This window comes from Crassostrea angulata, chromosome 8 (genome assembly GCF_025612915.1).
Source record: "Crassostrea angulata isolate pt1a10 chromosome 8, ASM2561291v2, whole genome shotgun sequence".
Lineage (NCBI taxonomy): Eukaryota > Metazoa > Mollusca > Bivalvia > Ostreida > Ostreidae > Magallana > Magallana angulata.
Window position 1 is genome coordinate 34,603,274 of NC_069118.1, and position 27,912 is coordinate 34,631,185.

At 34.7% G+C, this 27,912-nt stretch overlaps 3 protein-coding genes across 3 annotated transcripts; all 3 read right to left on the reverse strand.

The window, feature by feature from the left end:
* Positions 1-315: 315 nt before the first annotated feature.
* Positions 316-2,876, reverse strand: LOC128159621 (transforming growth factor-beta-induced protein ig-h3-like). Its single transcript, XM_052822769.1, has 6 exons — positions 2,682-2,876; positions 2,254-2,477; positions 1,885-2,092; positions 1,236-1,337; positions 1,021-1,161; positions 316-680 (listed from the first exon to the last, which is right to left on the reverse strand). Exons 1-6 carry the CDS (start codon positions 2,830-2,832, stop codon positions 571-573), a joined length of 936 nt encoding a protein of 311 aa, XP_052678729.1. The 5' UTR covers positions 2,833-2,876; the 3' UTR covers positions 316-570.
* Positions 2,877-3,378: 502 nt separating this feature from the next.
* On the reverse strand, positions 3,379-13,660 carry LOC128159622 (uncharacterized). Its single transcript, XM_052822770.1, has 12 exons — positions 13,500-13,660; positions 11,728-11,837; positions 11,473-11,621; positions 10,671-10,817; positions 9,128-10,361; positions 6,278-6,920; positions 5,818-6,028; positions 5,297-5,386; positions 4,904-5,060; positions 4,366-4,528; positions 3,982-4,129; positions 3,379-3,814 (listed from the first exon to the last, which is right to left on the reverse strand). The coding sequence occupies exons 1-12, from the start codon at positions 13,557-13,559 to the stop codon at positions 3,624-3,626; spliced, it is 3,303 nt and encodes a 1,100-aa protein (XP_052678730.1). The 5' UTR covers positions 13,560-13,660; the 3' UTR covers positions 3,379-3,623.
* Positions 13,661-18,441: 4,781 nt separating this feature from the next.
* On the reverse strand, positions 18,442-27,877 carry LOC128161380 (uncharacterized). The gene is made up of 14 exons (XM_052824660.1): positions 27,735-27,877; positions 25,725-26,450; positions 25,205-25,323; positions 24,008-24,806; positions 23,571-23,729; positions 23,229-23,367; positions 22,440-22,646; positions 21,671-21,842; positions 21,148-21,303; positions 20,743-20,933; positions 20,169-20,294; positions 19,556-19,666; positions 19,286-19,408; positions 18,442-18,706 (listed from the first exon to the last, which is right to left on the reverse strand). The coding sequence occupies exons 2-14, from the start codon at positions 26,408-26,410 to the stop codon at positions 18,530-18,532; spliced, it is 3,165 nt and encodes a 1,054-aa protein (XP_052680620.1). The 5' UTR covers positions 26,411-26,450; positions 27,735-27,877; the 3' UTR covers positions 18,442-18,529.
* Between the last annotated feature and the right edge of the window lie 35 nt (positions 27,878-27,912).

Here is a 27,912-nt window from a genome sequence, read left to right on the forward strand (position 1 = left end):
GAATGAGTAAGATTAATTAGTCAGCTATTAATTATAAAAGATAATTCTGTTTGTACTACAATCTTGCGGTATTCATATAAAATAGAAACTCAAAGACACCATTATATTAACATGTTATAAAAGTTGCTCTCAGCGACTAATACTGATGGTTTTTTGCCGCAAACAGCCAGGATCGACTTTTCAGCAAGCCACGAGTACTAATTGAAAGAATGAAAATAATCTCCCACCCATGATGTAATTGTTCAATTGCGGTGTAGAGTTCTACCACAAAAGTACCTGCATTGAACGTGATATGATAGGAAAGATGTCACAAAATTGAGTTTTCATAATTTATTAACCATTTATTGATAAAGATAGTAAAAATTTCAAAAATATTAGACATAACGCAGTAAAGGCTTACAAAAAATGATATTTGGCAAAATGACTGGTTTGTTCATGTTGCATGCTGTATCAATTAGATTCAGGATACCATGGAACTCAGCCATCAAGTTTAATGAGCAGCGATGTAGGCACTAGTATTCACTTCACTTTTCTTTTTGGGTGGTAGTTTTTTTATCAGTTTACCGTCGATCAAGGAAATGGGGGAGGGATCATGACGGAGTCCAGCGTGTGTATGACGCCATTACCCACCGTCAGGTCTGTCTTCACCACTTTGTATTTCCTTCCAATCACCAATGAACCTGAAACAAATCTAAACTCATTAGGATGTACGACAAAAGTGCGAGGAAAATAGATTTATCTACCAAATAGACTGTTCTGAGAATGACTTTGTCCCATTAGGAGATTCATTTTTTTTCGGAAGCACGTTTTTAATAATTTGAATTTTCTTATTAGATGTACAAGACTTTCTTAGTGGTATGAAAATGGTCAACTATTGATGACGAGCCGCCAAGTTAACACGACCTTTTGACAATATAAGCAAATACAATATGAGTTCTTTTCATGCTTCAGTAATTAAAAAATCAAATATTTTAACAGACGTGTAGATAAGTATATAATATGAATACTACATAAACTTACCGTCCGTTTCCACGGAAAATACAAGTTGTCCGCCTTCTAGGGTTGGTAGAAACGTATCGTGGATGCCAGGGTGAGAAGTGTTGTAAGGAAGAAGTGCTTCTTTGTATTTACTTCCGCCAATCAAATGATAAGTTACAACTCCTGTGGAAATTTTTAAAAATGAAAAAATTCTCATAAACAGAATTCATGTTTTGAGATGTGTAACTTTCCCTTACGTTCTGCAGCAGTTTTGTTTTTCAGTATGGAGTCCAGTGTTCCAGGTGGTAGTTTACTAAACGCGTCGTCAGGGGGCGCTAACAAGGTGAAGGGGCCACCGTCTACAATGTATGACACCAATATATTCGAAATAATACATAGTACAAGGTGTAGAATAGTCACAAATATCCACAATAAACTGTAATGAGGAAAAATTCGAAATTTATCAAATACACAAAACAATGCAGTATGATGCAAAAATGTTTATTTAATTAGCTTCAATAAATTAAGTTAATGGTGGTTTACTTCATCTCAAAATTTTGTTCATATCATGCAGCAGAAAATTACTTACTTATAAAAGATAGCATAATATATACGAAGTTTATAAGTTAAATAGGCGAGAACATATGATTTTCAAAAATTTATTCAATAAAATTTAACAAAAGCCTCGGTCGGATTCGAACTCATGATCTGGGGTCTACAAGCTCGATATTTTTACTGAGCTATAATGAAATTCATCCAAAACAAATTAACACAATTTAACAAAAACTTTTAAATCGTCATCTTATGACGTAGTGTCATAAAAGCTATCATAATAAGCCTTGACGTGGTGAGGTAATTTAATTGCAAAAAAAATTTTTAAATTCAAACGATGACGTAATGACAGACCTGCTATGATGTCACTGACTCCCGTCGCCATGATTGCCTTGTACAGCGTGGACAGCGAGCTGGTGTTGTGGACCACTTCCACCACATTATCCTTCAGGGGAAGTGGATACATCACTTTGGATATGACGTGAACCACACCATTGGTCGCCACTTGGTCGGCCATGCTGACCTTACAACCATTGGCAGTGACCGTTGGAGGAGGGATTGGCTATGAAAGAATAGATTTTAAAAATGGTTACGAAGTATATGTACAATATCCAACTTCTTTCGATACTTCCAAATTTAGTTGTTCATTTTCTTTGTGTTTGAGATAATTAAAATAAAATCTTAATTTAGTTTATTATCATAATATTTCAAGTTTTGCCGTACTCTAACATATCGTGGTAGGTATATGTTGATTCTGATTTTGGCATCCGTGTTCATTGAGGCGAGAAGTTCGTCATCTTTGAACGTTTTTGAAGACGTAGTTTTGTTGACGACATGAGCCAATAGAACACTGGTCAGCAGTTTCTTGTCAGATTTTAACTTCTGAATAATGTCTGCTGGGAGGGCGGCAAAAGCGTCGTTTGTCGGGGCGAAAACGGTGAACGGACCTGCGCAAGGAGCAAAATCTGTTCAAGGGTCACGTCATGTTTGCAATACATTGCACTGGTTTTTAAAATTATAATGGAAAAATTTTGAAAAGAATTTTTAACAAAATTTTAATGTTGAAATATAAACATTTGATGTAGTTTTTCTTTTAAAGAGGCTTGCTGCAGAGCAGACGAACAAATGGCAGGTGCGTGTGTTGTTGTTACCTTTAGAAGAAAGCACATTTGTTAGTCCTGCATCCTCCACTAGCTGTAGCAGTGTGGTGGCACCGAGACGTTTGGCCACGTCCACAATGGTGCCTTGCTGTGCCGAGGCCGCAGAAAAAACGAGAGCGAAAATTGCATACACCCACCTCATCTTGATTTGATTACAAACAGTCTAGGTGGTGTCACGAGACTTCTATCTACCGGTGGACTGTTTACAATCGTTTATCAATTTTTATAGCGTTATCAATAAGACATCATAATCTCATTAAGAACAACAGGTAATGCTAAGGTTAATACTACGTATACGAGTTTACAACTTCAAACATCTTCAGATATATCAACTCCGCTATCTAGATACAAATGATGTACATATGTAGTAGAATATATTATAAATATTTGTTATCCAATATATGTTAAGTTGTGAAATATATCATTAAGGCATCGGTACAGACTCCTTTTATTCACTAATAATTAAAGTTCGAAAAAGGGGGATAATGGTTGAAGGTGTTAACCATTACAGCTGTATTTGTACAAGAACAAAATTTGAAATACATCTATAGACAATAAAATCATTATTTTCCACGGAAAAGAATTTTTTTTTAGCTTTACTAGAATAGGAAATATTCCATTTGCTGCCAAAAATAGTTTAATGTAGATTAATCGGCAATACAACTTTGTGTCTAAAAGAAATAAGCCAATTAAAGCAATGATTTGGACTTTAAAATCTTTATTCCATTCTCGTGTTTTACTCCGTATACTGTTACATAAATATCATTCATACATGTGCATCATATATAAGTTTCACTTTTATTCCTGAAGTCATACATTTTGATTTTATTGCATGATTCCTTGTTTCCAATAAAATACATAAACAGAACACAAACAGATAAACCTCGGGGTATTATAGTAATACATGTAGTTTGATATCGATTTCTATAACAATCAGTTTGACCACAAATACTGGTCGGAGTGGAGAAGCTGGGACAGGTTGACATTGAAGGGTCGGTAGAACTGACGTAGCATGTCCCTGGTCTCCGGCAGCATGTCCCCCAGGGCCTGGGTCTGGTTACTTCGCATGTTCTTCTTGTTGTGGTCCGCAATAAACAACTTGCTCTCCGCCTCCGTCAAATCACCTATAACGACGTTTAGGTTTTTGTGACAATTTAACATTTGTGCCATGTATGGACAGTTTCAATTCGATAGAAATTTAAATGGCATAAAAAGAATTACAACCCAAACAAAGACAGCCAAAACGAAAACAATATAATCAAAAAACTTGTGAAGGTTGCTTTTAACTCACTCAGGTCTAGAAATCGAGCCACCCTGTTCAAAACATCTTCTCTGTGATTGATGTAATCATCGAAATTGATCACGAGGATTTGATTGGCAGGGTAGATCTGGAACCAGTCCTTGAGAAATATATGGTACATCCCTACTCGCAGTCTGCCCTAAAATCAAATGTATCGTAATTTTTACTACTATATGAAGATCTGCCAACAAACGAGACTTGGCATCTAAAATTTAAATTTTAGCATAAGTGGGGTTTCCATTGTTGTGGTAGTTATTGACAAAAAAATTCATTTGAAACATATTTCAATTACTGAATGATAAACATACTGGTATTCAAAATAACTCCATTTATCAAATAGCATCTCTCTCTCTCTCTCTCTCTCTCTCTCATTACCTTGTAGTATTCAAGGGAAGCGTTGTACGCACATGCGCGGATGGAGTATTGTGTCTGGCATTTTTTGTAGTTGCTGATGGCTCTGTGGACGGCTTGGTGGAAATCTTCCAGGGAGATAAGATAGTTAGCGACAGGGGCCTCATACAGGTAGTCCGAGAACGCTCTGAAAGCACGTCTCATCCATATTAAAACCAAGAAATAATTATAGGCTGTTTGATAAAATTCTTTCCGCCGTTGCAGCATTGAAGCATTTGTCGCACATGTACCCATTATTTTCACACCTGACCATTGTTAAAAGTATTTGACAAACATGTACTTATCAATGCATGGGAAACAAACAAATTTCTGGTATGAGACATTATTAAAGATTTTAAAAACGTTACCTCGTGTTACATTCGCTCAGTAATAAATTGGAAGAAAAAACTTCCTAGTACATTTTTTATTGGTGCTTACTCTTAAACGAGCCTACCGTATTGGGCAAAGTCAAATCAAGATTTGGTATAGAAATACGTACAACTTCAGTATATTATAATTGTACCTTTCCACTGGGTCTCGTAGCATGATGATGACTTTCAGTTTTGGTAGTACTTTGTGTATAAAGAAAGGCAGCACGTATTTCGGTTCCATCAGTCCTTCGTTTCCGGGGAAATGTCTCCACTCTTTGCTGTCAAAGGCAATGTCCACTGACCCATCACCTTGTTCATAATTGAATCAGATATTGTTTCCCTTATAGTCGACCAACATTGGAACATTGTATATTCAGTAAAGTGCGTAATTAATAACCACATGGTTGGAGACATAAAGGCAGGAAAAGTCATATTGAACACTGGAGATTTTGGATGTTGGAATTCAATGAACCATACACAATCATGAAATAAATCAAGCAACTTGATATCTTAAGCTTTATGTACTGGAACAAATGTATACTTACCACTAATCAAACTTGAATAGTTGTTTTCCGCAACAATACGTGCTCTCAAATCATCAAAATTGGATGTATAGTCAGCAAAACGCATACCCCCTGAGACAAGAAATGAAAACAAAAGCTAAGATTGAAATAGGAATTTAAACCATAAAAGTAACAAAAAATCCCAAACATTCGGCATTTTTTGCCTCATTTCTATTTTAGTAACAAAGCAATATATTGCAGTCTTAGAGTTACAGTCTATGCAACAATTAATTGTTATAATAAGTGATGTAAAATGAATTTGTAACACAAACTATTTTTAATAAAAAAGAATATATATTAAGAACACTCATACCATACTGTTGTGACAATGTTCTATTACATTATTTTATTAATGTTAATAACTACGCAAGTTATATTACTCGACGATCGAGAAATTAAGAAAAAAAATGAGATAAAGAGAAATAAATAGTGCCTCAAAAATTATGGAAGCGTTAATTAATGTAAGGCATTATTTTTGGTAACGGTCTTTAATATGCACTTACGAAAGCACATTCTGTTGAAATACATGGGTTCTTTCCTCTTGGCCCGCACAACATCCTTGTGATGGGTCAGATCGAAATAGAGGCTGGTTGTCCCACATTTAGGCATGCCGATAATCATATAATATGGAAGACATCTTACTGTGTTGTACCCGCCGTCACATTCTTCATAGCAAGGGTTCTTGAGATATGGCAGCGGAGCAGCATAACTTGTCTACGTTTTGCATACGAAGAATAAGGTTTATCTAACCGACCATCATGTTCAAGTATACATTATTCATACATATTATACAAAATTAACATTTTGAGCCTACGGCCAACCAGATACACATACTTTGCTTGCTACATTTTTAGTTTTGTATGTTTAGATATTAAATGTATCATAATATTATTTTTCTACGACTTAAAATATTATTAAAATGGCGACTCGATTTTAATGTAGATCTTTTTTTTGACAACTTACGGAATTCATATACATGTAGTCGCACACATCCGTCTCGTGTTTTGTCCATTTACGTAGTTGTGCTTCTTGTTTTGGTTTCTTCCCTCTCCGAGGAGGAGGTATTTTTCTCTCGGAACACAATGTACCCTCCAGCGACATGACACATCGCCCCTTCCCCCTGAGAGTGTCTTCAATGCTGCTGCAGGTGTGGTTAATGACATTAAACTCTAAATATTGTTCATTCACGTCCAAAAAGATGTTTTTATTTCTTTTATTTAATAAATCTTTTAAAATAAGGTCACCACTGTTCTCAAAGTTCGTAACTCTGTCACTGTCCTGATTCTGCGATCTGTAACTCTCCCACACATTTTTTAAGGCTGTGCTGAGTGTCTCATTCTTCAAAATAAGTAAAATAAACTGTGTCACCTCCTCGTGGGAAAATATTTTTTCGGCAGTTTTAACATCCAACCTGTGCGAGTGTTTAATGGTGCCATCATTGACGCTGATTTCGAACGTCTGTTTGTGGTATCTATACACATTTTTCGAGTTGTGGTATGCTCTTCGGCCGAGGTACCATAATTCGTATGTGATACTAGCAACTAATACAAAGGCTATCCAACCGCAACATTTGAATTTCCAATTCACTCTCATTGAAATACCGTCTCTAACAGAATACAGACATCCAGAAATTGTCTAAAACCTAAAAAAAAAAAAAAAAAACATAATGATATTAAATCTGTCAAACAAAACCAGTAACTTTTACACGTCGTAACATGAATAGTGACATTTTCAAAGTGTTGAGTTTCGACACCCGCGGTCTTCCATAACCTGCGAATTACAGGTATGCTCTTTATAAATTCGATTTCTATAAATTTCTGTTTTCTGAATAACAAAAATATATTTTAACATTCTCACATTCTATAATCCTTCATATATTACATTGACGACATCATTATGCATGTAAGTAAAAATAAAATTCAAAGCATCCTACTTACCGTGAACACATCAAGAAATTAAAACGTAGTAAAAAAATAATACATAATCTCCAATTATTTAACTATAATTACATACACATTCCCCTTTCCCCCTCATCATCCCCCGCACAATTTATTCTTTGGTCTCTTCTTTCTCCACGTTATACGGTCATAGTGTCCTCACTTCCACGGTATATTCTTCACTTCCCGTTTTACCTTTAATGTATGGAACAACGAGTGGGCTAAAACATTTTTTCAACTCGTTTTGATATAAACTTCATATACCCAAATCAAAACTCTAAAACCTCACAAACTATTTTTATGACTAAAAAGGTAATCCATGTACTTACCATTTAAACAAATTATTTCAATAATTTTTGATCGCTTTCGCTATTGCACAAGGAATTGGAACAGGCTGAGTCTGTTTCATGGTTTTGTATAATGAAACATTGTGTGGGGATTTTTCTGTTCTACAGTATGAATTCTTTATATTTGAGATTTTACAATGTTACAAGTTATTTCTATTCAAAGTTAGATAAAAAGTATCAATCTATTCATATTTTATTCATTTGTCTACTTTTTAGCAATGGTAATACCGGTATTTGTTTTTCCCAAGACCTTATGTTGGTTAACTGTATAATTATATACTTTTGAGGCCCCTTCTTTTCAGACATGGGTTTTGACAATTGGCATTTGAAAGAGTGGGGAGAAAGCTTACACTATAAACAAAAGAATTATCGCTATTCAACGGAAGCGTTTTTAAAGCGTTATTGCATATTGATTTGCTTGAATTGATATGGGGTCAGGGGAGGTGGGTGGGATGGGGGGGTAGTTACAGTTTTGTGTGATAGAAATGTAGTTTTTCCAAGCCATATATAAAGCAAACTCTGAATATATCTTTTGCAAGGTTTGAAGAGGTGTGTGGTTTATGTTGTAATGTGTACAATGGTGTCATAAAAGGAATTGTAGCAGACCAATAAGATTGATATACTTATGAAAAGTATATTTTTTTTTATTAAAGAATTGATTTATTTTACTTTTCAGAAGATATAAAGTCAAACAACTCCAAAAAGATGTAACCTTCAATATACTTTATTTCAATCTTAACAAATCATATAAGCTGACATTTAATACATAGAATGTTTGGCAAAGAAATAAATCCCCCCTCAGCATGAAAAAAAATTCATGCAAAAATATGAATGTATACAACATAGATCATCACACACTTGGGTCACTCTCACTGGACTCTTTCAGTTTCTGTTGCGTCCTCAGATATTCAGAGTAGAGAAGTCTGCCGTGATGCAGGATTTTGTGAACGTCGTGCTTCCTGACGAGCTTGTCGAACATAATGGCTATTTCGTCGTACTCCAGCTTCTTCTGTAGAATGATTTCTCTGTGCTGCTGAAGGAGGGCCAAGCACAGAAACATCAGGAAAGGGTTACCACAGCCAAAGTCCATGGGAGGCGGGAGGCCAACGTTCTTATCGTCTACAGACTTAACAATTTCCATTGAGTTTGATATGGTGGCCTGCGCCTCGGAATAAGAATCGCATTCGCTATTGCACAAGGAATTGGAACAAGCTGAGTCTGTTTCATGGTTTTGTATAATTTTGCCTTCCTTTACAGAAGAGTTCCACTCATCTGAGGAGTGTTTAGGACAATTGTTCTCAGGAGAGAAATCACAGGCTCTCTTCTCTAGATCTGGACTTTCGCTACCATTATTGGAATGATCTGTAACACTGGAATGTGTGGGTTTTTCTACCAAAGCTGTGGCTTTAGCAGATGTATTGAGTTTAGTCTCTGGACTGTCATCCAAAGAAATTTCAAACTGAGATTGTTCATTATCACTCTCTGACTTCTCTACATTTTCATCGGTGCATGTGCATGTATCACCTAACCCTTCCAGGGTCAGTCTTCCTTTGGCATCAGATGCCGGCTGATCCTGGATACATCTTTCTTCTGTGTCCAAAGAACTTTGTATGTTTAAATCTTCTTCTAGATCATGGATTTCTTGTAAAGGACTTTTCAGGGATCCATCAATAGATGAGCTCTTTGCTGCCATTTTTTGCATTTCTACATCATTCATGGCAGGGTATTCTTGGGAAATGGTAATGGGACAAGATTCCTCAATATTGTTGGAATCTATTCTGGAGTTATTATTTACACTGTTTTGGGCCAGTTCTTTTTCAGCATCTGTTTCACCTTCATTACTTTTCAATACTGAATGATTTCTCCTCATGGCAAACAGCTTTGCATAAACAGTCTGTTTCATTCCAAAGGAAGGTGAACAAGGTGACCTAGATAAGTTGTCTATGGAGAAAGTCTCATCCGTCATCGCGATCTCCCCATGAGGTGGATCTGGGGGCAAGGTGCTCCACATCACCTCCAACATATACAGAGCATCCTCAAATGGAAATTCCCTCTTTAGTTCCAGTAATATCCATCTGTAACAGAAGAATAAGTCTCCAGCATTGATTTCTTGAAAGTAGGAATGTAACTCCGGATCATGCATTTGGAGCAAGTCTGATAGGTGTTTGAATTTTGTGGTGATGGCCTGTCCATTCAGATTGAAATTGTTTTTCAGTCTTTTCATTGTTGCACAGAAGCAGAGGTAAGCTTGGGCCTCGTCTTTCTGCGTGACAAGGAGTGGAGAAGCGATATCACTCATGCCCTGGCAGTAAGAGGTTTGGGGGTGTGTCAGAGCATAGGTCACGAGTATATTGAACAGCGAGATTAAGTTCTTGCTATCGTCAGAGCCAGAATAAAACTTATGGGTACGATCAGTTCTAAGAACATCTTTTTTCACCATTGAAGTCACAAATTTCATTTCTTCAGACATGGATTCCCCATTGGTGAATTTTCTCCACTGGTCCCTCAACTCCAAATATTCCTTTTCTTTTCTCTTCATGTAATCAAATCTTTCTTTTCCGGATAACCCATTTGGAAAAATATTTAGCAGATGCCTCCAAGCTACTCGACGTAATGATGGCTCACATCCTCCTTGATAAATACTGATTCTGAACTCCTCTGGTTTCACCATATGCCCTGCAGAGTCCAGAAAGTTTCTGAATTCATGGTCTGACATGGCTGGTTTTGCGGCCTTGTACTTCGTATCTTCTGGTACTTTTATTCCTAAAATAGAAGATTACCTGCATTGAATGTATGTTGGAGAATTGAAAGACTCTGGACTTCCTTGTGAATAACTGGAGCAATAACCAATATGATATATAACAAAAATTACATAGGACAAGAGAAAACTTATTTGAAAAATTATTTTTTTAGTTCTATAGTTGAAAGCACAGAACATGACCCGATTCCTTTGTACAGTACAGTATTTCTATAAATTGTAAGTTTTTGTGTCTAAGGTATGGATATGATACATGTCTATAGAGATAATATTCCTTTTATTATATGTAAAGGTACATTCAGAAGAACACTCACCCATGGCCCTCTGCACGTGTGTCAGGGTTTTGCCCATCCCGCTGGAGAGGGTTCCGGTGAGCGTGCCCAGAATATTTCTCTCTAGTAAACTGGACATCTTGTAGCGAGGCACGTCCACTGGAGCTATGATGTCCCAGTCATCCAGCCCTGCAGAGCCAAAGTCACACCATCAATATACACTTTATAAAACTACTTGATCATCAAAAACATTCATGTTTAACATGACTTGCTTAAAAACTCTGTTACACATGTACATCCATGCATATACAGGACTTTCTTACTTTCTTTTTCATTGGGCTTTTCGAAACTAATTGATGAGCTTAGAGCATATAAAAATAGACCCCCCCCCCCAAAAGGTCTAAATCTTAGATAAAAATTATAGCTCTCTTCATAAAATCTATGTCTCAACAATATGTCAAATTAATAGTTTTTCAACAAACAAATAGAAATCAATATTTTTTTTACATAAACTTTGCCTTCATTAAACAATCAATTAGCTACTTCAAATAAAAGAGATTTGAAAAGCAAAATTGGAGAACAAATAATTTATAGAATATATTTTATGGTTTAAAACATATTTTCAATTATAAATGTGCATGATGTTCTAACATTTAAAACTGAGTTATTAAAATTTCAAATTGTTTCACATCCCATTGTTTTTATGCGTTTCAAGAAAAATTCAAAATAACTTGAAGGAAGGATTGCGTAACAATGAGTAGAAGAATAATGTGCACAGAAATCTACTGCAGCGGTTAATTAACAAATCAATGCACTGCTACTGAGACATTATTAGAGTACCAACCCTCCTCAAATGGTTTGGCGTCCACTTTGAGTTGGAGACAGGGATCTGAGGCGCTCTGAATGGCTGCATCCATATCCCAGTCCGACAACATGCTCAGATAGATCTCCTTACCGTAATCATCTTGTACCAGATAACTCATTGTGAAATCCCTGCAAATTGATACAAGGGGGAATACAGGGTTTTTAAAAAAAAAATGATATACAGCTTCAGATTTTCATTAAATATTTATTGAATTAAAGAGGCAAGAGTACAAACCCTTTAATACTGAAAGCACTAGCGATAATGTGTTGCAGCATTTCAAATGATGTAATCTGTGGGTCCAGGGAGAATTTCTTGGATTCCGGCTGCATGTAGCCCTCATATTTCTGCCAGCGATAAAAAAGAGACAATGGAAATAAACAGAACTTGTTTTTTGTAGGCTTTTCGAGCATTTTTCTGAAATGAGCTTTAATTGAAAAACATTTGTAATTTTTTGTTTATATCATTGAAATTTATAAATGATAGAAAGAATGAATTTACTAAAGATATCCAGGCACACATATGAATCACAATAAAATACACTTTCTGTGGACATCATCATTATCATGTTACAATAATTCCAAAAGTACATGTAATCATTGTTTACATTGTGTTACATTGATTCAAAATGTATGATACAAAATGTATTTCAAATTCATGCAATTTTGTGAAAACTGTGCAGCTCTAATAGAGTATAGAGAGAGAGAGAGAGAGAGAGAGAGAGAGAGAGAGAGAGAGAGAGCAATTTATACTGTCTTTAGAGATTTAAAGAGCCAAGTCACTGTTGCCATGGTGTAAATATCATACAGATAGGAAAAAAATAGAAATATATGTTCAACTTAAAAGAATTGGATAAAAATATCAAGAGTGCATGCATTTTGAATAATTTTCAGACACTTAGAATAATGCTAATCTTTTCAGGAAATTTTAAAAGATTTTTATAATTTGTAATTTGTTTAACATGCAAGTGATTTTTATATTTCCTTATAATGAAAGGAAATAAAACTCTCTCTCTATCCCTAGTTTTTGTCCCAGAGGTACATGTACCTACATAAAGAAATCTCTCTCTCTCTCTCTCTCTCTCTCTCTCTCTCTCTCTCTCTCTCTCTCTCTGTATTTGAAGTCTGAAAAATGTATGTCAAAATACTTCAAATATCTATATAGGCATTAATTGGTACATGTAAGGAAAATATTCTTCTTCCTAACTTGCAGTGCACTATGTTTTCCTTAAATATCAATCATATCCATGTGATATTGCAGAGGCATGTTTTTTAATACCACAAACTACAAACAGCAAAAGCAAAAAAAAAGGCAACTTATCAAATATGCAATTCATTTTTCAAAATGTTCAAATGATCTCCATGCATGTCTATAGTACATAGACCACGTACAGATTCACACTGAGTCACACACTGCTATTCATTAATCTCCAAATGAAGTCATCAATATATACTGGTATGTCCTCAATCATTGTGCACATTGTATCACAGTTTATAGCTGTGCATGTAAGTTGCATGTACATACTATGTCTATTTATGATTCCATGGTCATATATGTCACAGAGACATCCCTGTATTAAAGATAAAAACATCACATGGTTTATAGACAGGATATTCACCCATATGCCCATTCACCAGTTCATGATTCAATATTGAATTAGTCTTCTGTGTCTGACGACATATAACCAGACAAAGAACCTTATCAGAATCGTTACAGCATAACATGCTCTATTAGCATAAAATCCTACTCTATGTGCTCAAAAAGGCTAATCCCCCGGGTGTCTCTAAATTTTCTTATGCAATTATGTCCCACTTATCTAGCCATAGCATGCATACAAAGGATTTGGATACATTTGCTTTGCCTGTGCGTTTCAGTACTCTACCTGCTTTTGTTCAACTTCCTAATTATTTACCTATAAAACCACCGATCTATGCAATTTGTACCTGGAAGAATAAGAAAAGGGAGGGGGGGTATGTGATGTGACCAAACGTCTGCATCCCGGAACTTACCTTAACTTTAACTCTTACAACTTCCCTGGATTCAAGTCCGAAGAACCCTGATTTTGACATGATGACACAATTTAGCAATCCATTCCGTTTTCACCGTTTCACGTCATCAAAACAACAGATGATCATGATCGAGCCGGAAGTACCGATGATCACCAATATTTAAAGATCTCACTAATGTCAGAAAAAGTCCGTTTTATGGAATTTATCCTGTACATAAATATTTATACAATTATGTAAAGCATTATCATGATTTAGTTTAGAGCAAAATGTCAATTGATCAGAAATAAACACATTATCATATAATAAATAAATATGGCTGATGAATACAATGTAGAATTTAGGTATTTAGTATTTCTCTCTCTCTCTCTCTTTCTCTCTCTCTCTCTCTCTCTCTCTCTCTCTCTCTCTCTCTCTCTCTCTCTCTCTCTCTCTCTCTCTCTTTAAGATAAATATGACATTCAAATCTTGAAATTTTATCATTTTATTTTTATTTCTGGTGATATTATTCAAAGAGGTGTGTGTTGGGGGGGGGGGGGGTGTTATATACTTAAGATTCACAAATAATATAATTTTTTCATTATATATATCCATCTAAAAATGTTTTGAAACAAGTTAATATAGAGTCACCTTCTTAACATTTAAAAAAAAATGCATTTATTTTCCAATCTGATTGAATTAAGTTAGACATTTTGATATGTCGTTACATGATAACAGCGGTAAAATCTAAAGAATTCATTTAATTAGATTGGATATCTTTATTAATAAGGATATAAGTATTTAAAGAGGCCGATTTGGTTGGGGTTTTGTGGAAAAACTACAAAAGCAAAACTCTTTTTTTTCTTAACCATATATAATGTATACAAACTCTAGTTTATTTGCAAAGTTTCAACCGTCTGGTTCTTTTGAGGGGCCATCTCAAAAAACAGGTATACATGTACATTTACTATAGGGATATTTGTCATTTTCCGCAATTCGAAAGAGATTTTTAAAAAAAAATACAATAGCTTTTTTCTCAAATTGTAATATGTGATTATTAACAACATATTCTACCTTATATATAAAAAAAAATACTAAATTTTACCGTTTGGTTTCTAGTAGGTGCTATCTCAAAATATCAAAATGCACCATATTTTGATATATATTCGGAGTATCACAAATGTAGATTTGTTCAATGGATTCCTTTTAAAAAATTAAGAAAAATATCCCCAAGAATAACATTACCAGTATTCTGTGTAAAAAAAAAATTAACGGCGTACGATTTTTATCTTTTTTTTTATGATATTTTTATAACACACTCCTACAAAGCTTCATTTTTATCATAACGTCATAAAAGCACAATGGCAACTCTCACCTACCGTACAACGGAAAAACCGTTTACAAATCAAAGTACTGAAGTACTGAAAGCCGGGCTCTTTTGGCGTGTCTTTAATTATGCATATTGTGTAGTAAAGACTGAAAAAATCTCTCTCTCTCTCTCTCTCTCTCTCTCTCTCTCTCTCTCTCTCTCTCTCTCCCTCTCTCTCTCATGCTTTTAATGTCGGCAAAGGTCAGAGAGCGGCCAAATTTTGTAAGCAGCTATAAACAAAAATATGTCTGTCTAGTAGAAAAAAGTTCAACAGTTGCTGCCTTGAATTTTGCAGCAAGCGTTATATATATTCAATCCTCATTTCTTCAACGCGCGGCAAAGTAGTTCATGGAAATTCATGCGCATTGTATGTGTCCAGAATGAATAGTCTTGTTTTCAAAACACGTTACTAATAGGAAAACTAAAAAAATTCACTTGAAATTAAAAAAAAAGGAACAAAATGCCAACACTTTTGACAAAACTGGCTCTTTGTGTAACTATTTGGTATAGTGGAAGCTTTTACTTTGACGCTGTTTGGTTTTTTGTTTATTTTTGAAGTTGTGCTATTTATAGTAACATTGGCGATTTGCCTGCCTATAGTCAGAACCCTGCTTTCAGCAAAGCCCGGCTAAAAATTAAATTTTCCTTAAAAAATCTAAATATTTTCATATGTCTTTTGTTTAATCATTCATAAATGAATTCGAAAAACATTCATTATTAAAAGGTATATATATATATACACTGTATTTCACTTGAATGCGCAGAAACATGCGCAATGAAAACCCAAGTCGGCCTCCTTAAACAAGGGACCCGGGGCCACATCGCTCACCTGAGCAACAATAGAAAATTTATATCTTCCTATGTAAAAATTTGCCCCCCCCCCCCCCCCCCCCCGTGGCACCACCCTAACCCCGGGTACCATGATTTAAACAAACTTGAATCTACACTACTTGAAGATGTTTCCACACAAGTTTAAGCTTTTCTGGCCAAATGGTTTTTGAGAAGAAGATTTTAAAGATTTTCTCTCAATATTCCTATGTAAAATTTTGAACCCCTTCCCCCTTGTGGTCCCTTCATACCCCAGGAATCATGATTTAAACATACTTGAATCTAAATAACATGAGGATGTTTCCACACAAGTTCAAGATTTTCTGGCCTAATAGTTTTTGAGAAGAAGATTTTTTAAATAATTTTCTCTATACCGGTATATATATATATCAATGTATAAATCCATCCCCCATTGTGGAACCACCCTACTCCCGAGGACCATAAATTAAAAAACTAAACTTGAATCTACACTACCTGAGCATACTTCTATAAAAGTTACAACTTTTCTGGCTTAATGGTTTTTGAGATGAAGATTTTTTTAAAAACCAACAATTTTTTAATAATTCTGAATTATGTCCACTTTAAAGAGGGCGTGGTCCTTCATTTGAACAAACTTGAATCCCATTCACCCAGTGATCCTTTGTGCCAAGTTTGGTTGAAATCTGCCCAGTGGTTCTGGAGAAGAATATGGAAACGTGAAAAGTTTACAACACCGACAACGCCAACACATCCTCTCAATGTCAGGGGTCCTGAGTCCCCTGACATTGTGAGGATGACGCCAACGACGACAGACAATGGACAAATTTTGATCACAAACTCTCACTTGAAATTCATAACTAGAAATGATCCTATAACAAAACAACATTAGGGCCTACCTTTTCCACGAGCTAGGTTAAAATTGTTTTTTAAAAACCTTATAAGCTGTAATTTTATTCCGCTGTTTAACTTCGAATATTTAACAAACAAATTGAAATTTAAACGACTTTTATAAAATTCATATAAACATTATACTGGTCTTTATTATGAATAAACTAATCTCGTCTGTTTTTTCTTTTTCTAAAGAGAAGTACGAAGTGTTGTAAAAACGGCGTGGTTATGTATTTTTACTGAATTGCCGTACTAGTTTTAATCCATGTCTATTAAAAATATTTTCCCATCCTTTAAGTATACATCTATCTAACCAGTTTTTTTCTCAAATATAATATACAGAATCATTAATTAATTAGATTAATTAAAAGTCAATGGTAATAAAACTGGATGGTTCATTTTTATAATTTTTATAAATGACATTGTCTGTCTTGCTATATGTAGCTGCATGATCAGTGTGACCTTTTAGGTGATTGCTTCCACATTAAGAGTAATGGGATCGAACACTAAAAAAAATAATTCACTTAAAGTATATGAACAAAAAACTTCGTTGAAGAAAAGTAGATTCAGGTATCATTTTGAATGTATTTTAGATCCGCTCGCTTAATCACTGTAGCGATCGAGTAAGCGGCGAGCGGATCTAACATCTAATTTTAATTAGATTGATATCATTTGAGAAGGCTGACTTTTTGTAATTAAAAAAAAGCATATAGGCCATATTGCTTACCTGAGCAACATTGTTTAACTTAAAACCTTTCAACCTTTGCTTGCTTCCATACTATTTTTCGTAAATAATAGCCACCATTTTTCTCAGAATTTTTAATGTAAACCCCTCCCACAAACTTGCAGGGGATATCGATTTGGCTAAACTTGGAAGTCGTTCAATCATTCGAGATTGCTTCTACCTTATTGCTTCGCATGACCCAATTTCGTTTGATGTTTTCTGTTGGAAAATTGGAAAACAAAAACTCACCTCTTTTCAGATAAAGGCACTATATATCTAATATCTAGGGTCATAACAAATAACAAAAAACAGTTTTACAAATAAACTTACATGATTTCACTGAGTCTGACATTTATTCGTTTTCCAGAATCAGGGGTCTGAAGATTTGCGGCGAAGTGGATGCTTGTTTTGCTTGTACAATTCTCTAAGGAGAATAAATACATGTATAATAATTTTTCTATTTTCAACCCTGATTATTTCTCGTACAGAGAATTTCCTTGAAAAATGAAGCAAAAGTAATGGCATCTTAAATGCAGGCACAAAGCATCTTTGCGCAGCAAAGATTGTTCTTAAATTTACATATAAAGAATTGAATTAATATGAAGTTCCCACCCCACCCCACCCCCAATTTTATGGGACTATGTAAAAAATTGAACTGAAAATAGGGAAAGAAACAGTGAAATTAAAGCTAAAGATATATACATGCAGCCCCCTTCCATGTTGGGCATGTTCAAAGATCAATTTTTGATAATTCAAGTCCATGGAAATTCACAGGGAGAAGAATGGGGTGGAGGCCATCTTTTCAGATAATGTCTGACTCACAACTTTAATCAGTAAAATAGCAAACGTGATATTTCACCAAGTGATATTTTGTACATTTATATCAATGCAAAACAGTAATTTACCAATGCAAACTATTTAATCAAGTCTGATTAAAAAAAAAAATAGATTTTTATCAAGATTTTTATCTCATTTTAATTTTTTAAATTGTTGATGTGTTAGTAAAAAAATAAACAAGATATATTATAAAAACAATACCATGAAATGTTCACAGTATAACAAAATTCATAATAACAGTGCTCACAGTGTATAGAAAAATCCCATGAACAGTAAATCACTTATCACAGTTACACAAATAGAAATAAAATTTCTTATAATGTTCACATTTCATGGAAAAAAACCATAAAAGCAAAAAAAAAAAAAAAGGGTTATGCATTAAAAGTATAAAACTTTAATGTTATTGCACATAGAATTGATCCGCACTCCTCAGTTGTATACTGTCTGATATCTAACAGTTGGCGGGGTTTTGGTGGTGTTCTTCTTGGAATGGATCCGTTGCAGGTAAACAGACAGTAGAACCATCATCTTGATTTTCTTAGACAAGATATTCTGGAGACGGTTCATTTGATTGTCTGTCTGAGTATTAGGGGGAACTTGAAGCAACTGGAAGATACAGAGAAACAATCATTGTAAATGTTTTTATTCAAATGTACTTCTCAGTACAGTACTGTGGAATCATCATTGTTCATAGGGGTCCAATGTTCAATGGTTTTTATTGGTAACCCTTGCCCACAACTTACATCCCCATGAACTAATGTACTAGAATTTACTGAATATTTATTAAATCCATCTTGATTACTTTACCAAAGAAATTATTTCCCCACAAACAAGGAAAATTTTGGCTCCCCACGAATATACGATTCCACATTTTGTGCCAATTAAACTTGACGAAATCATATGTACAGTACATTCTTGCTTATATGTACCTGTACAATATACATGTACTACTTTTTTACAATCATAAATGACAAAAAATCTGTAAAAATCGAATGTACTGTATATTATAAAATTCCAGAGTATACAGAATTTAATATGCTCCAATGTCTATTCATAAAAATGCATAAACTGCAATGAACAACCATTCAACAAAACAGGCACTTTAAACTCCTTTATTTTTGCTTTAACTAAAAACATCAAACAAATGAATATTAACAATTTCTAATGAAAAGTTCTGTTGATTACCTCTAATAGTCTGGAGATAATAAAATCCACAGTATTCGTCAGTGACCTGAATTCTCTTCCAGCGTGAGACTTTCGTGAAGTGCTCGAGATCGAGATACAGACTTTTTCCAGTAAGTTAAGAGTCTATATTTAAAAACAAATACATGAAGCATTCTCATACATTTGCAAAAACTTAGAAACAATTAAAAATAAACACTTCACCCTCACATTTGAAGACAAATTCTGTAAACTGCAATAGATTAATGGCTGTTTAAAAGTAAATGTACCAACCTCCACTACAAAACTTAGATGTTTAAGCTGAGAAGATCTTAAAGAAACTATGCTCATCCATTTGTCTTGGTTAACACCAGACATTTTCTTCTCGAACGTTCTTGCTGATACCTGCAAATGCATCATCAATTGTTAATGTACGGTATCTCATAGTAGAGGGGAAAAACATTTTTCTTAAAGTATGATTGTGTATACAAAGGACATTGGTTTTTAGTAGAGTTCTAAAGAGGGATGGGTGGTGGTGGACATTTATAGACTATATGAATCTCCTTGAGACAAAGAGTTCCGCATGAATATTAGGGAAATGGAGTTTTTCTCTCCGAAATGATAATATTTATGGCCAAAATGGGTACTGTATATAGGGTTATTTTCGCCTCGTGTAATTTTCACCCTTCTACAATTGCAAGCAGTTTCGCCCTGTATTGAATTCGCCCTGTATTGAATTCGCCCAGACACAGTTGTGTTTAAAAAGAAATAATTGAAGACATTGAAATTCGCCCAGTCTTAAGGGGCGAAAATTAAATGGGGGCAAATATTTCTCTGTAAACAGTAATTTGTTGAGCATCTAGCCACTTTTAATCAGAACTAGGTTATTCTGTGCTGTTGATATTACCTGTAGCTTTCTGGACAGAGCTTCCTTCCTCTTAATAAGTGGGAAACACCTGACACGATAAGAATACGCCAACTCAAGGAACTTGACGTGGAACTTCAGAACCTTTACACTAACAATATCTATTTCCTAAAACAAAATTAAATCAAAAGATGCATCATTTACCAATTTTAATAATATACAGTAAAACAGGATTACAACGAACATGCTTATAATGAGTTGATGCTTTCAGTGAAGTGATTTTCATTCACCTTAATTTGATTATATACATCTTGTAAACTTGACAGATATAAAGAATTACGTTAATGACGAAGTAAAATCGCCCATCCCTGGCACTTTGTTATAGGCGTGTTTTGCTGTATAAGTTTTTTAACACATATATTTTAGCTTTTGTATGTACAGTGTTACAGTAACATTTCTACCAAGGGTCCAAAATGATGAAGAAAATGGGACTTTATAATGCTACTCTATATAGTCAATCATGGAAGGTAAGAAGTCCACTTTCTACATAACTAAGAATAAGGCAATGTATTTGAATTGCTACTCTACAAAGAGAAAGTACTAGTTATTAACAGACCTGTAGAGGAACCGCCTTACAGTTGTGTTGACCGTAGGGGTTGGGATTGAGGCAGAGCCAGCAGAAATGATGCCCACACCTACACGTCATGGCATTACACCCTCCATTCTTGTCCACTTTCTCCTTACACAGGGGACAAGGTTTTACATTCACTTTGAAGGACCTCATGTAGTCTATCTCTTTGGAAAGATCTGAAATATCATTGATATTACTCCACTTTATTTCATGTCCATTCGACATTTCAGTTCTAAAATTTAAAATGGCAATCATATTAACTTTTGGATACATTTCAACCCATACTTTAGCATTCTGATTCTAATACAATCAGTATTACTCCAACCTTCATCAATACATAAATATCTGGACCAATTAAAATTTTAATCTTGAACCTTACTCAGCACTCACCATTTTGAATGTCTAGAGCTTTGGTGTAAGCTTTTATCTGTTGGCAGCTAGCCGGCCAATGGGGAGCTTCGTTACAATCCAGACAGAACTCAGTACCACATACACAACCCACTTCCATTATCCTTAAGTGGGCTCTTGGAATTTTAGCACCAAATTCTGTAGAAAAACTTCAAGTATTAAAAGTCTATATATCTTTTGTCATTCTCTAAGACTTGTAACAGTTCTGACCTCACATGTATTTCTTCTTTTTTTTAATTACAATTTTTGTGAGAATCTCACCATCAACTCTCTAAATTTTTCCATGAATCAAGTTTTAAATGTTATTTTACACTTTTGGTTATACTCTTTTTACCCTATTTTTTAATTCATTTCTTTATTTTTTGTGTAATCTATGTTTTTCAAAATAAATTTTTAGTTCAAGATAACATTACCGGTAGATAGAAAAAAAATTACTTAGTCACCAACTACAGACAAAAAATGAAACTCAAGAACTGTATCAATCCATTTGCTTCTTGACACTTACTATTTGGGACTACAGATAGAATGTGGTCACATGTGGAGCTAGGGCACCACTTCCAATTTCCTGTTGACATCACCGCCTGCTCTTGTTGCCGATACACCCATTGAGAAAACAATCTATCAGGGACCAGGGAACGGACTGTCACAGGGTCAATTTCTGAACTACACTTATATTGCTGGAAAAAAAATTGTTAAATTGATAAAAACTATTACATGTACTGGTACATTGTATAGATAAAAGTACTTGTTTTTCTTTGTTTTCATTTCTTATAATATAATTAACACATAATCCATTATTGTGCATGTACGGTAATATGGGTAAATGAAAATTAAGAGGGCTTGATGGTCATGGCCATTTTTAGACTTTACTAGTTTCCTTTCATAAAAGAGGAAGGGCTCTATAAAAAGATATAGGATTGAAATTTCCAACCGTCAACTAGTGCACAAGAGTGAATGGGGTGTACCGGTAAATGGTCCTGTACACAATACCGTAAATTCCTAATTAAACACGCAAAATTAATATCTTCGTAGAATTGTAGGAGAGACACCTGCAGATTTTAAATCCTACTTTTATCTTTTGATTATTATGAATCTTGCTAAGATAAAATCTGGTGTTTACTATTTTATGTTCTCACTATTTGATGCAAAATCACAGGTTTTCTCTCTGTTTCACTGCTTTGTTGAATGGAGAGAAAACCTGTGGGTTCTGACGATCATGCAAAACATCGGAACCAAGTACTTGCACGAAATAAAGATTCTACAGAATGTCTTACCATGCAGGAAATACGACGGCCACCGGTCCTGATGTTCTGGACCAGGTACTGAAGCAGGCATGCTCTACAGAATGAATGCCGACATGGAAGGATGACCACTCCCTCTGTCGAATCCTTCCCAGAATCCCCCAGTGAGGAAAAACAAACTCCACATTCATCTTCATGTTTTATTCCACCCATATTTTGGGTTGGACATTCTATCTGGACCTACAAACAAAAATGTATAACAGTAGGTGGTAGTCCTAATTTAATTTTAATGGTCTGAGAGATTTTGATGAATATTGATCTGTGTTATTGGTTGCCATTATATAAATAGTGCCTGTTTGGGAGGGTAACAGTTGAAATTGACACCCCGAGAAAACCATTGTCAACCGACGCGAAGCGGAGGTTGACAATGGTTTTCGAGGGGTGTCAATTTCAACTGTTATCCTCCCAAACAGGCACTATTTATTTTGTTATACTGAATGTCTTTTTTAAAATTTTTAAGAAAATTTTACTGTTTTATATAGGAATAACGTGAATTCTACAGCGAACCGTACGCGCATAATTTTCGCGCATGTAACATTTTTTAATGTTACCCGTTGCCAAGTGCGTTGCTAACGCTGAGGGTAATAGTAAATATTATTAACTGCGTCTTAACCAATCAGATTTCAGTATTTAACATGAAAGTATAACAATAATTATTATTAATCATATAAAGCATCAATACATGTACAGCGTCTTTTGTCACATTAAGTTAAGGATCTAAAGTTATACATTAGATTGATGTCTCATATACATATGTAGTACCTCTCTGAAAAAGGAAGTTGACGTTACATTTTCCAAGGAAGCTAGTTGAATTGTTGTCACACTATAAGTAAGCCTCGGGAGCCAATCAAACGCTGACTTCATTTGGCAAAGTTTATGAGGATCTTTTGTTAAAATTGATCTAAGGAAACAAAATAGTAATGCATAAAATAGATGTTAATAAAAAATTCAGGGTAAACCTTATCATTTTATGTGCCCATTATAATCATTAAACAAGCATTCAAATCAAAAGTATCGAGAAAGGGCAATCTAGTTAAAAAGGATGCTTAAAATGACTGCTGGTCGGACATGTTTCAGTCTAATTGTAGATATTTCCAGACTTACTTGTCTGTACTGTGTTGCTGAGCTGCATCCTGGGCAGACTGGAATACTGCTGAAGCTGACTGAATCATCAAGTACTCCTCCTGAGGCGTCAGAAGTTGAGCCAGTTTTTCATTGGCTTTCTCCGTATTGTAAAGTTGTTGGTTGCCAACGATCCTCAATCTATAAGTTTTGTCACAATATAGTACCAGTAATTATAGGTCCAGTTAAAATTACTATATGAATGTATCAAAATTCCAGGAAGAAGGAGGGGGGGGTCTAACCTCCCCCCCCCCCCCCCCCACCCCCGGTCAGTGCATCTTAAGTTCTTATATAGCATATATATGTTACTATGATTCAAATATGGTCCCTACTTGTAAAAGCATTACAGTATACAGAGCCACAGAAATTTTTTTCGCAAAGTATCGGTACAAGCTATGATGGAATGTAATGGAACATACCTGTACTCTGCAATGTCCTGCCCTGGTGGAGAAAATGTGGAACCAAAAGTCTCCTGGATCTCCAGGGCTGGAACATCTCCATTCATGGTATTATGACCCCATTCCAGGTTGCTAACATTTTCATTTTCATCGTATTTGACGGACTTGTTCAATGGGAAAAGATAAACCATTGGATAGGAACTTGTTGAGCTAATGCCTGGAGTTTGCCTCAAAATGTCTTCAATTTCAGACCTCCTTAAGAAACACTTCACAAAGTTTGGCATTTGGACATCTTCTGCAGTGGATTCAGAAAGTGGAGCACTGTTTGAGTTATCTGAATCCTCTTCTTCTTTAGCGGTAGTTTTTTCCACTGATGTGTCATTGAGATAGACAATATGGCTTTTCTTGTTAAACTCCCCATCTTTTTCAGTCAGTTTCCTTTTCTTTTCTTTAGTCTTTACAGATCTTTTATTGTATCTCGCTTTTTTCAAACAGTCTAGGATGTCAACAGACATTGTAGCCCTCTTCTCCATCCTCTCCTCTTCCTCTTCTTCATTCTGGGCTCCACAATACTCACACTCGGCACAACTGCAGGTGCAGACTAGCAGGTCCTTTTGACGAGTTTCAAATTCAACCAAAAGTTTCCTATTTAATGAACAGCAGCTGCCAACACTGGTACCCTGCGTTGATTCATCCTCATACCCTTTTCTAATGTACCAATTATCTGTATGCCAGTTCTGTCTTTGACCATTGACCATTCTCTTTTGTTTTAATAGCGATTTACTTTTCTTTATTATTCGAAAGTATCTTTGAACTCTGTCTGAAAGAAATAATGAAGTCAATAATTCTACTTTTCTGCTACAATATTCAAACAATAAATATTCTTAATGCTGCTTTTTCTTTTGTTGATGCAGGATACGTATGAGAAACATATTTTAAAAGGCATATCCGAAAAATTACAGTAGGTCTTTTAAAAAAATTCAATACACAGTGAATAATAAACATTTTTTTAAAAGTGTCCTATTTGCAGCTTTTAATTTTCATTTTTCTTGTCTTTTTTTCTGTAATAACTTTTGGTATATGGGCAAATTTGAACTTAAAATTGGTCATTGTTCAAACTTAATCATTAGACACTATCTACCTGAGACAGTTCTTTCATGTCTCTTAATTATAACCTGTTGATATTGAATAAATAAATGCTGCTCTTAATAATCTTACCACACAGTCTGTCTTCCCTGAAGTCCCTATTGGGTTTGAATCTGCTTGTTTTTTTTCCAGGAACACAAATTTCATATCGAAATTCAGCCATATCATTGTTGTCAGCTCCATCCAGTAGCCTGTTTAAATTATTATAGTTTTATACTTTTAATTTTTTATTTATCCTCATTCATACAGCTATCTTTTCATTTTTCAAACATTTCAAAATGTAAAAATGTGAAATTTAATATAGTTGATTTTTTTTTAAATCCATTTAACAGTAAAGTTTTGATAGTTTTCAAAATGAATAATTATAATAAAATTTTAATGCTCAATTAAATGAAACCAAAAAGTGAGAAGTCCTAATTAGACCCTAACCGACCTTTGAGAATAAATGTTATCCAAGGGACATAACTTTCAGTGACATGTGTATTAAAAAATACAAAAACTTAACAATTATATTAATAAGTTATTGAAAACAATTTTGCTTAATTGTTTTCATTAACTGGTTCTGAAATGTATGCATGTTTGCATAACTTACATATATCTGTTGTAATGTGAATGATTGTCAACTTTTGGTCTCTTGCTCTGGAGTTCGGATTTCCTCTGAACCCCCCTGCTGTGCATATTGTGCCTGATTCTCTTTCTGGACAAAGGCTTTTTCCCAGTGTTTCCTCCCTCCATACATTTCCTCCTCAAGTCACAGAAATAAGAGGCGGCTGATCTCCCTGGTCTAGCACATGATACTGGAGTCTTACTGTCAACATATTTCACGCAGTCATTCCAATTGCCTTGACCGATGAAGATGTTAAAGGAACTTTTGCATCTCTTCTCTATCACAGATCTCCTTTCATGCAAAACAACTCTAAAATCTTCTTCAGAGAGGGATTCAATATTTTCTTGAACAACAGAAGGTAGAGTCCATCTTTTATACTTGTTTAAAGAGTATACGACGTGATTTCCACGTCTGTGTTCGAAATTTAGAGGTACGTGGTTCAATTCTGGATCAACCTCTTTGTCGAGCAACAGGGATGGCATTTTCCGCCCATCAGAGAAGAACTGATCTTTCCTGTCGAATATTTTCTGAAGTTTCTCAGGCTCATGTTGGAAGGAACTGTCCTTCAATTTGTAATCGACAAAGCCCTCATTAGTCGACTGTAAATATGTATGTAGCTTCCTAATTGTGCTCCCAGTTCTCTGACTGCGATAAGATTTTTTGTATACCATGTTGATTGATTATGTTTGGAGTAAGATCTTGCTAAACTTTCTAAGAAAAAAATTCAAAACTGCATATTTAAAATAAGTACAATATAAGTGTACTACAATCTTAATTGATTCATGTTTTGATCTTGTTAGGTGTGCATTAAATTTTGATGGTTTAAAAAAAAAACCCAACATTATACATGTATATCTATAAAGTAAGCTAGTATTCTTTAGGATAAAATTTGTTTATTAAAATTTTATACCAAATTAATAAAATATACACAAAGTTTAATCCCTATTTCTAGTGGACAGGCAACAGGTAAATAAGGCGTGGTTTATCAAAATTGGGGGTGAGGATCTATCCCAGGTGAAAGGCACTCACCACAGGGGCTCGTCATGAAGTTTTCCAACCTTTTATATCAATACTCTGTCTCGAGTTTTTGCTTCCACCACTTTTTGTTTGATATTTCAATAATAGTAAATACCTTTGTGCTCAAACTACGTTCATCCACTAATATAAAAAATGTCCAGATTAATTATCTGTTTTGAAACGCCCCCCTCTACCGCTTCAGGTTTCAATACACATCCCGGAATTGAAAGTCTACGGAGATTTTGCATTGCAACAGCTATTAATAAGCCCGGATGGTAACGTTAAAAAATTGCGCGATGTATTCCGAGTGTATTCCAAATGGAGAAAAGATGTAACATTCCCCATTATAAATCTCCGTAAGGAATCTGTTTTTGTTCCTGTTAATTTTTCTGAGTGGAAAGGGATAATTGTTCAATGAAGATATCTTGGATATATTCCCTTTTAACGATTTCAACTGCATTTCTTTCACAGGTATGTGTAATTTTATTAAAAATTATCAAAAAGCGATGGAAGCAATAACTTTGGACAGACTATAACACCTCTATTCAATAAAATACACAAGGGAGGAATCAAAACTCGAAAATATTGCTACCTCCCGATTTTGGTCGCCTTGTATTAATTCTATTGTATAGAGGTGGTAGATAAAAGTTTGTGACGAGCTCCGGTGCACTCACTTATACTATGATCTCCGTCTATAAGTCAGTTAAATCTTTAAAGAGAGGGTGGTATGGAAAGGACATGGTTTCGCCAATTTTTTAACAACCAAATTACATTCATCAAACTCATTTGAGGTTTAAAAATATATGATATGGATATAAAAGCTAAAGACCGCATACATTGAACACGGTTTACCATAGTTTAATTACAGAAACAATCCACCGAGGTACCCCCTTTTTAAACGATTTTTTGTCTACACAATCTCATGTGGTTTAGTCCAAAATAAAATTTTATATACACATTATGACTTTAAAATCTTACCCGAGTTCCAAACAAGGCAACTACATTAAGGGTTATCAGTTGACATATAGCATGTATCAGCTTTTTATATATTTCCTTTCCAGCATTGCTGGAAGTTGTGCAATGTTTACATTTTTTGGCTTTAATAACTACTACATTCAAGGTAGCAAAATAATAAAACTTCGTTAAAATAAACGTT

What these genes read in the sequence shown, in the direction of transcription:
- LOC128159622 (XM_052822770.1), bottom strand. Translation starts at nt 13,559, where the DNA reads ATGTCAAAATCAGGGTTCTTCGGACTTGAATCCAGGGAAGTTGTAAGA. An exon ending in ACACGTGCAGAGGGCCATGG is followed by an intron (nt 10,362 to 10,670) that starts GTGAGTGTTCTT and finishes CTTCTATTTTAG; the next exon opens with GAATAAAAGTACCAGAAGAT. An exon ending in CTACGAGACCCAGTGGAAAG is followed by an intron (nt 4,529 to 4,903) that starts GTACAATTATAA and finishes ACGTGCTTTCAG; the next exon opens with AGCGTTCTCGGACTACCTGT.
- LOC128161380 (XM_052824660.1), bottom strand. Translation starts at nt 26,410, where the DNA reads ATGGTATACAAAAAATCTTATCGCAGTCAGAGAACTGGGAGCACAATT. An exon ending in CAGGGAAGACAGACTGTGTG is followed by an intron (nt 24,807 to 25,204) that starts GTAAGATTATTA and finishes TATTTCTTTCAG; the next exon opens with ACAGAGTTCAAAGATACTTT. An exon ending in CTCTGTCCAGAAAGCTACAG is followed by an intron (nt 19,667 to 20,168) that starts GTAATATCAACA and finishes ATGCATTTGCAG; the next exon opens with GTATCAGCAAGAACGTTCGA.
- LOC128159621 (XM_052822769.1), bottom strand. Translation starts at nt 2,832, where the DNA reads ATGAGGTGGGTGTATGCAATTTTCGCTCTCGTTTTTTCTGCGGCCTCG. An exon ending in AGTCAGTGACATCATAGCAG is followed by an intron (nt 1,338 to 1,884) that starts GTCTGTCATTAC and finishes CATACATTGTAG; the next exon opens with ACGGTGGCCCCTTCACCTTG. An exon ending in ATTTTCCGTGGAAACGGACG is followed by an intron (nt 681 to 1,020) that starts GTAAGTTTATGT and finishes GATTTGTTTCAG; the next exon opens with GTTCATTGGTGATTGGAAGG.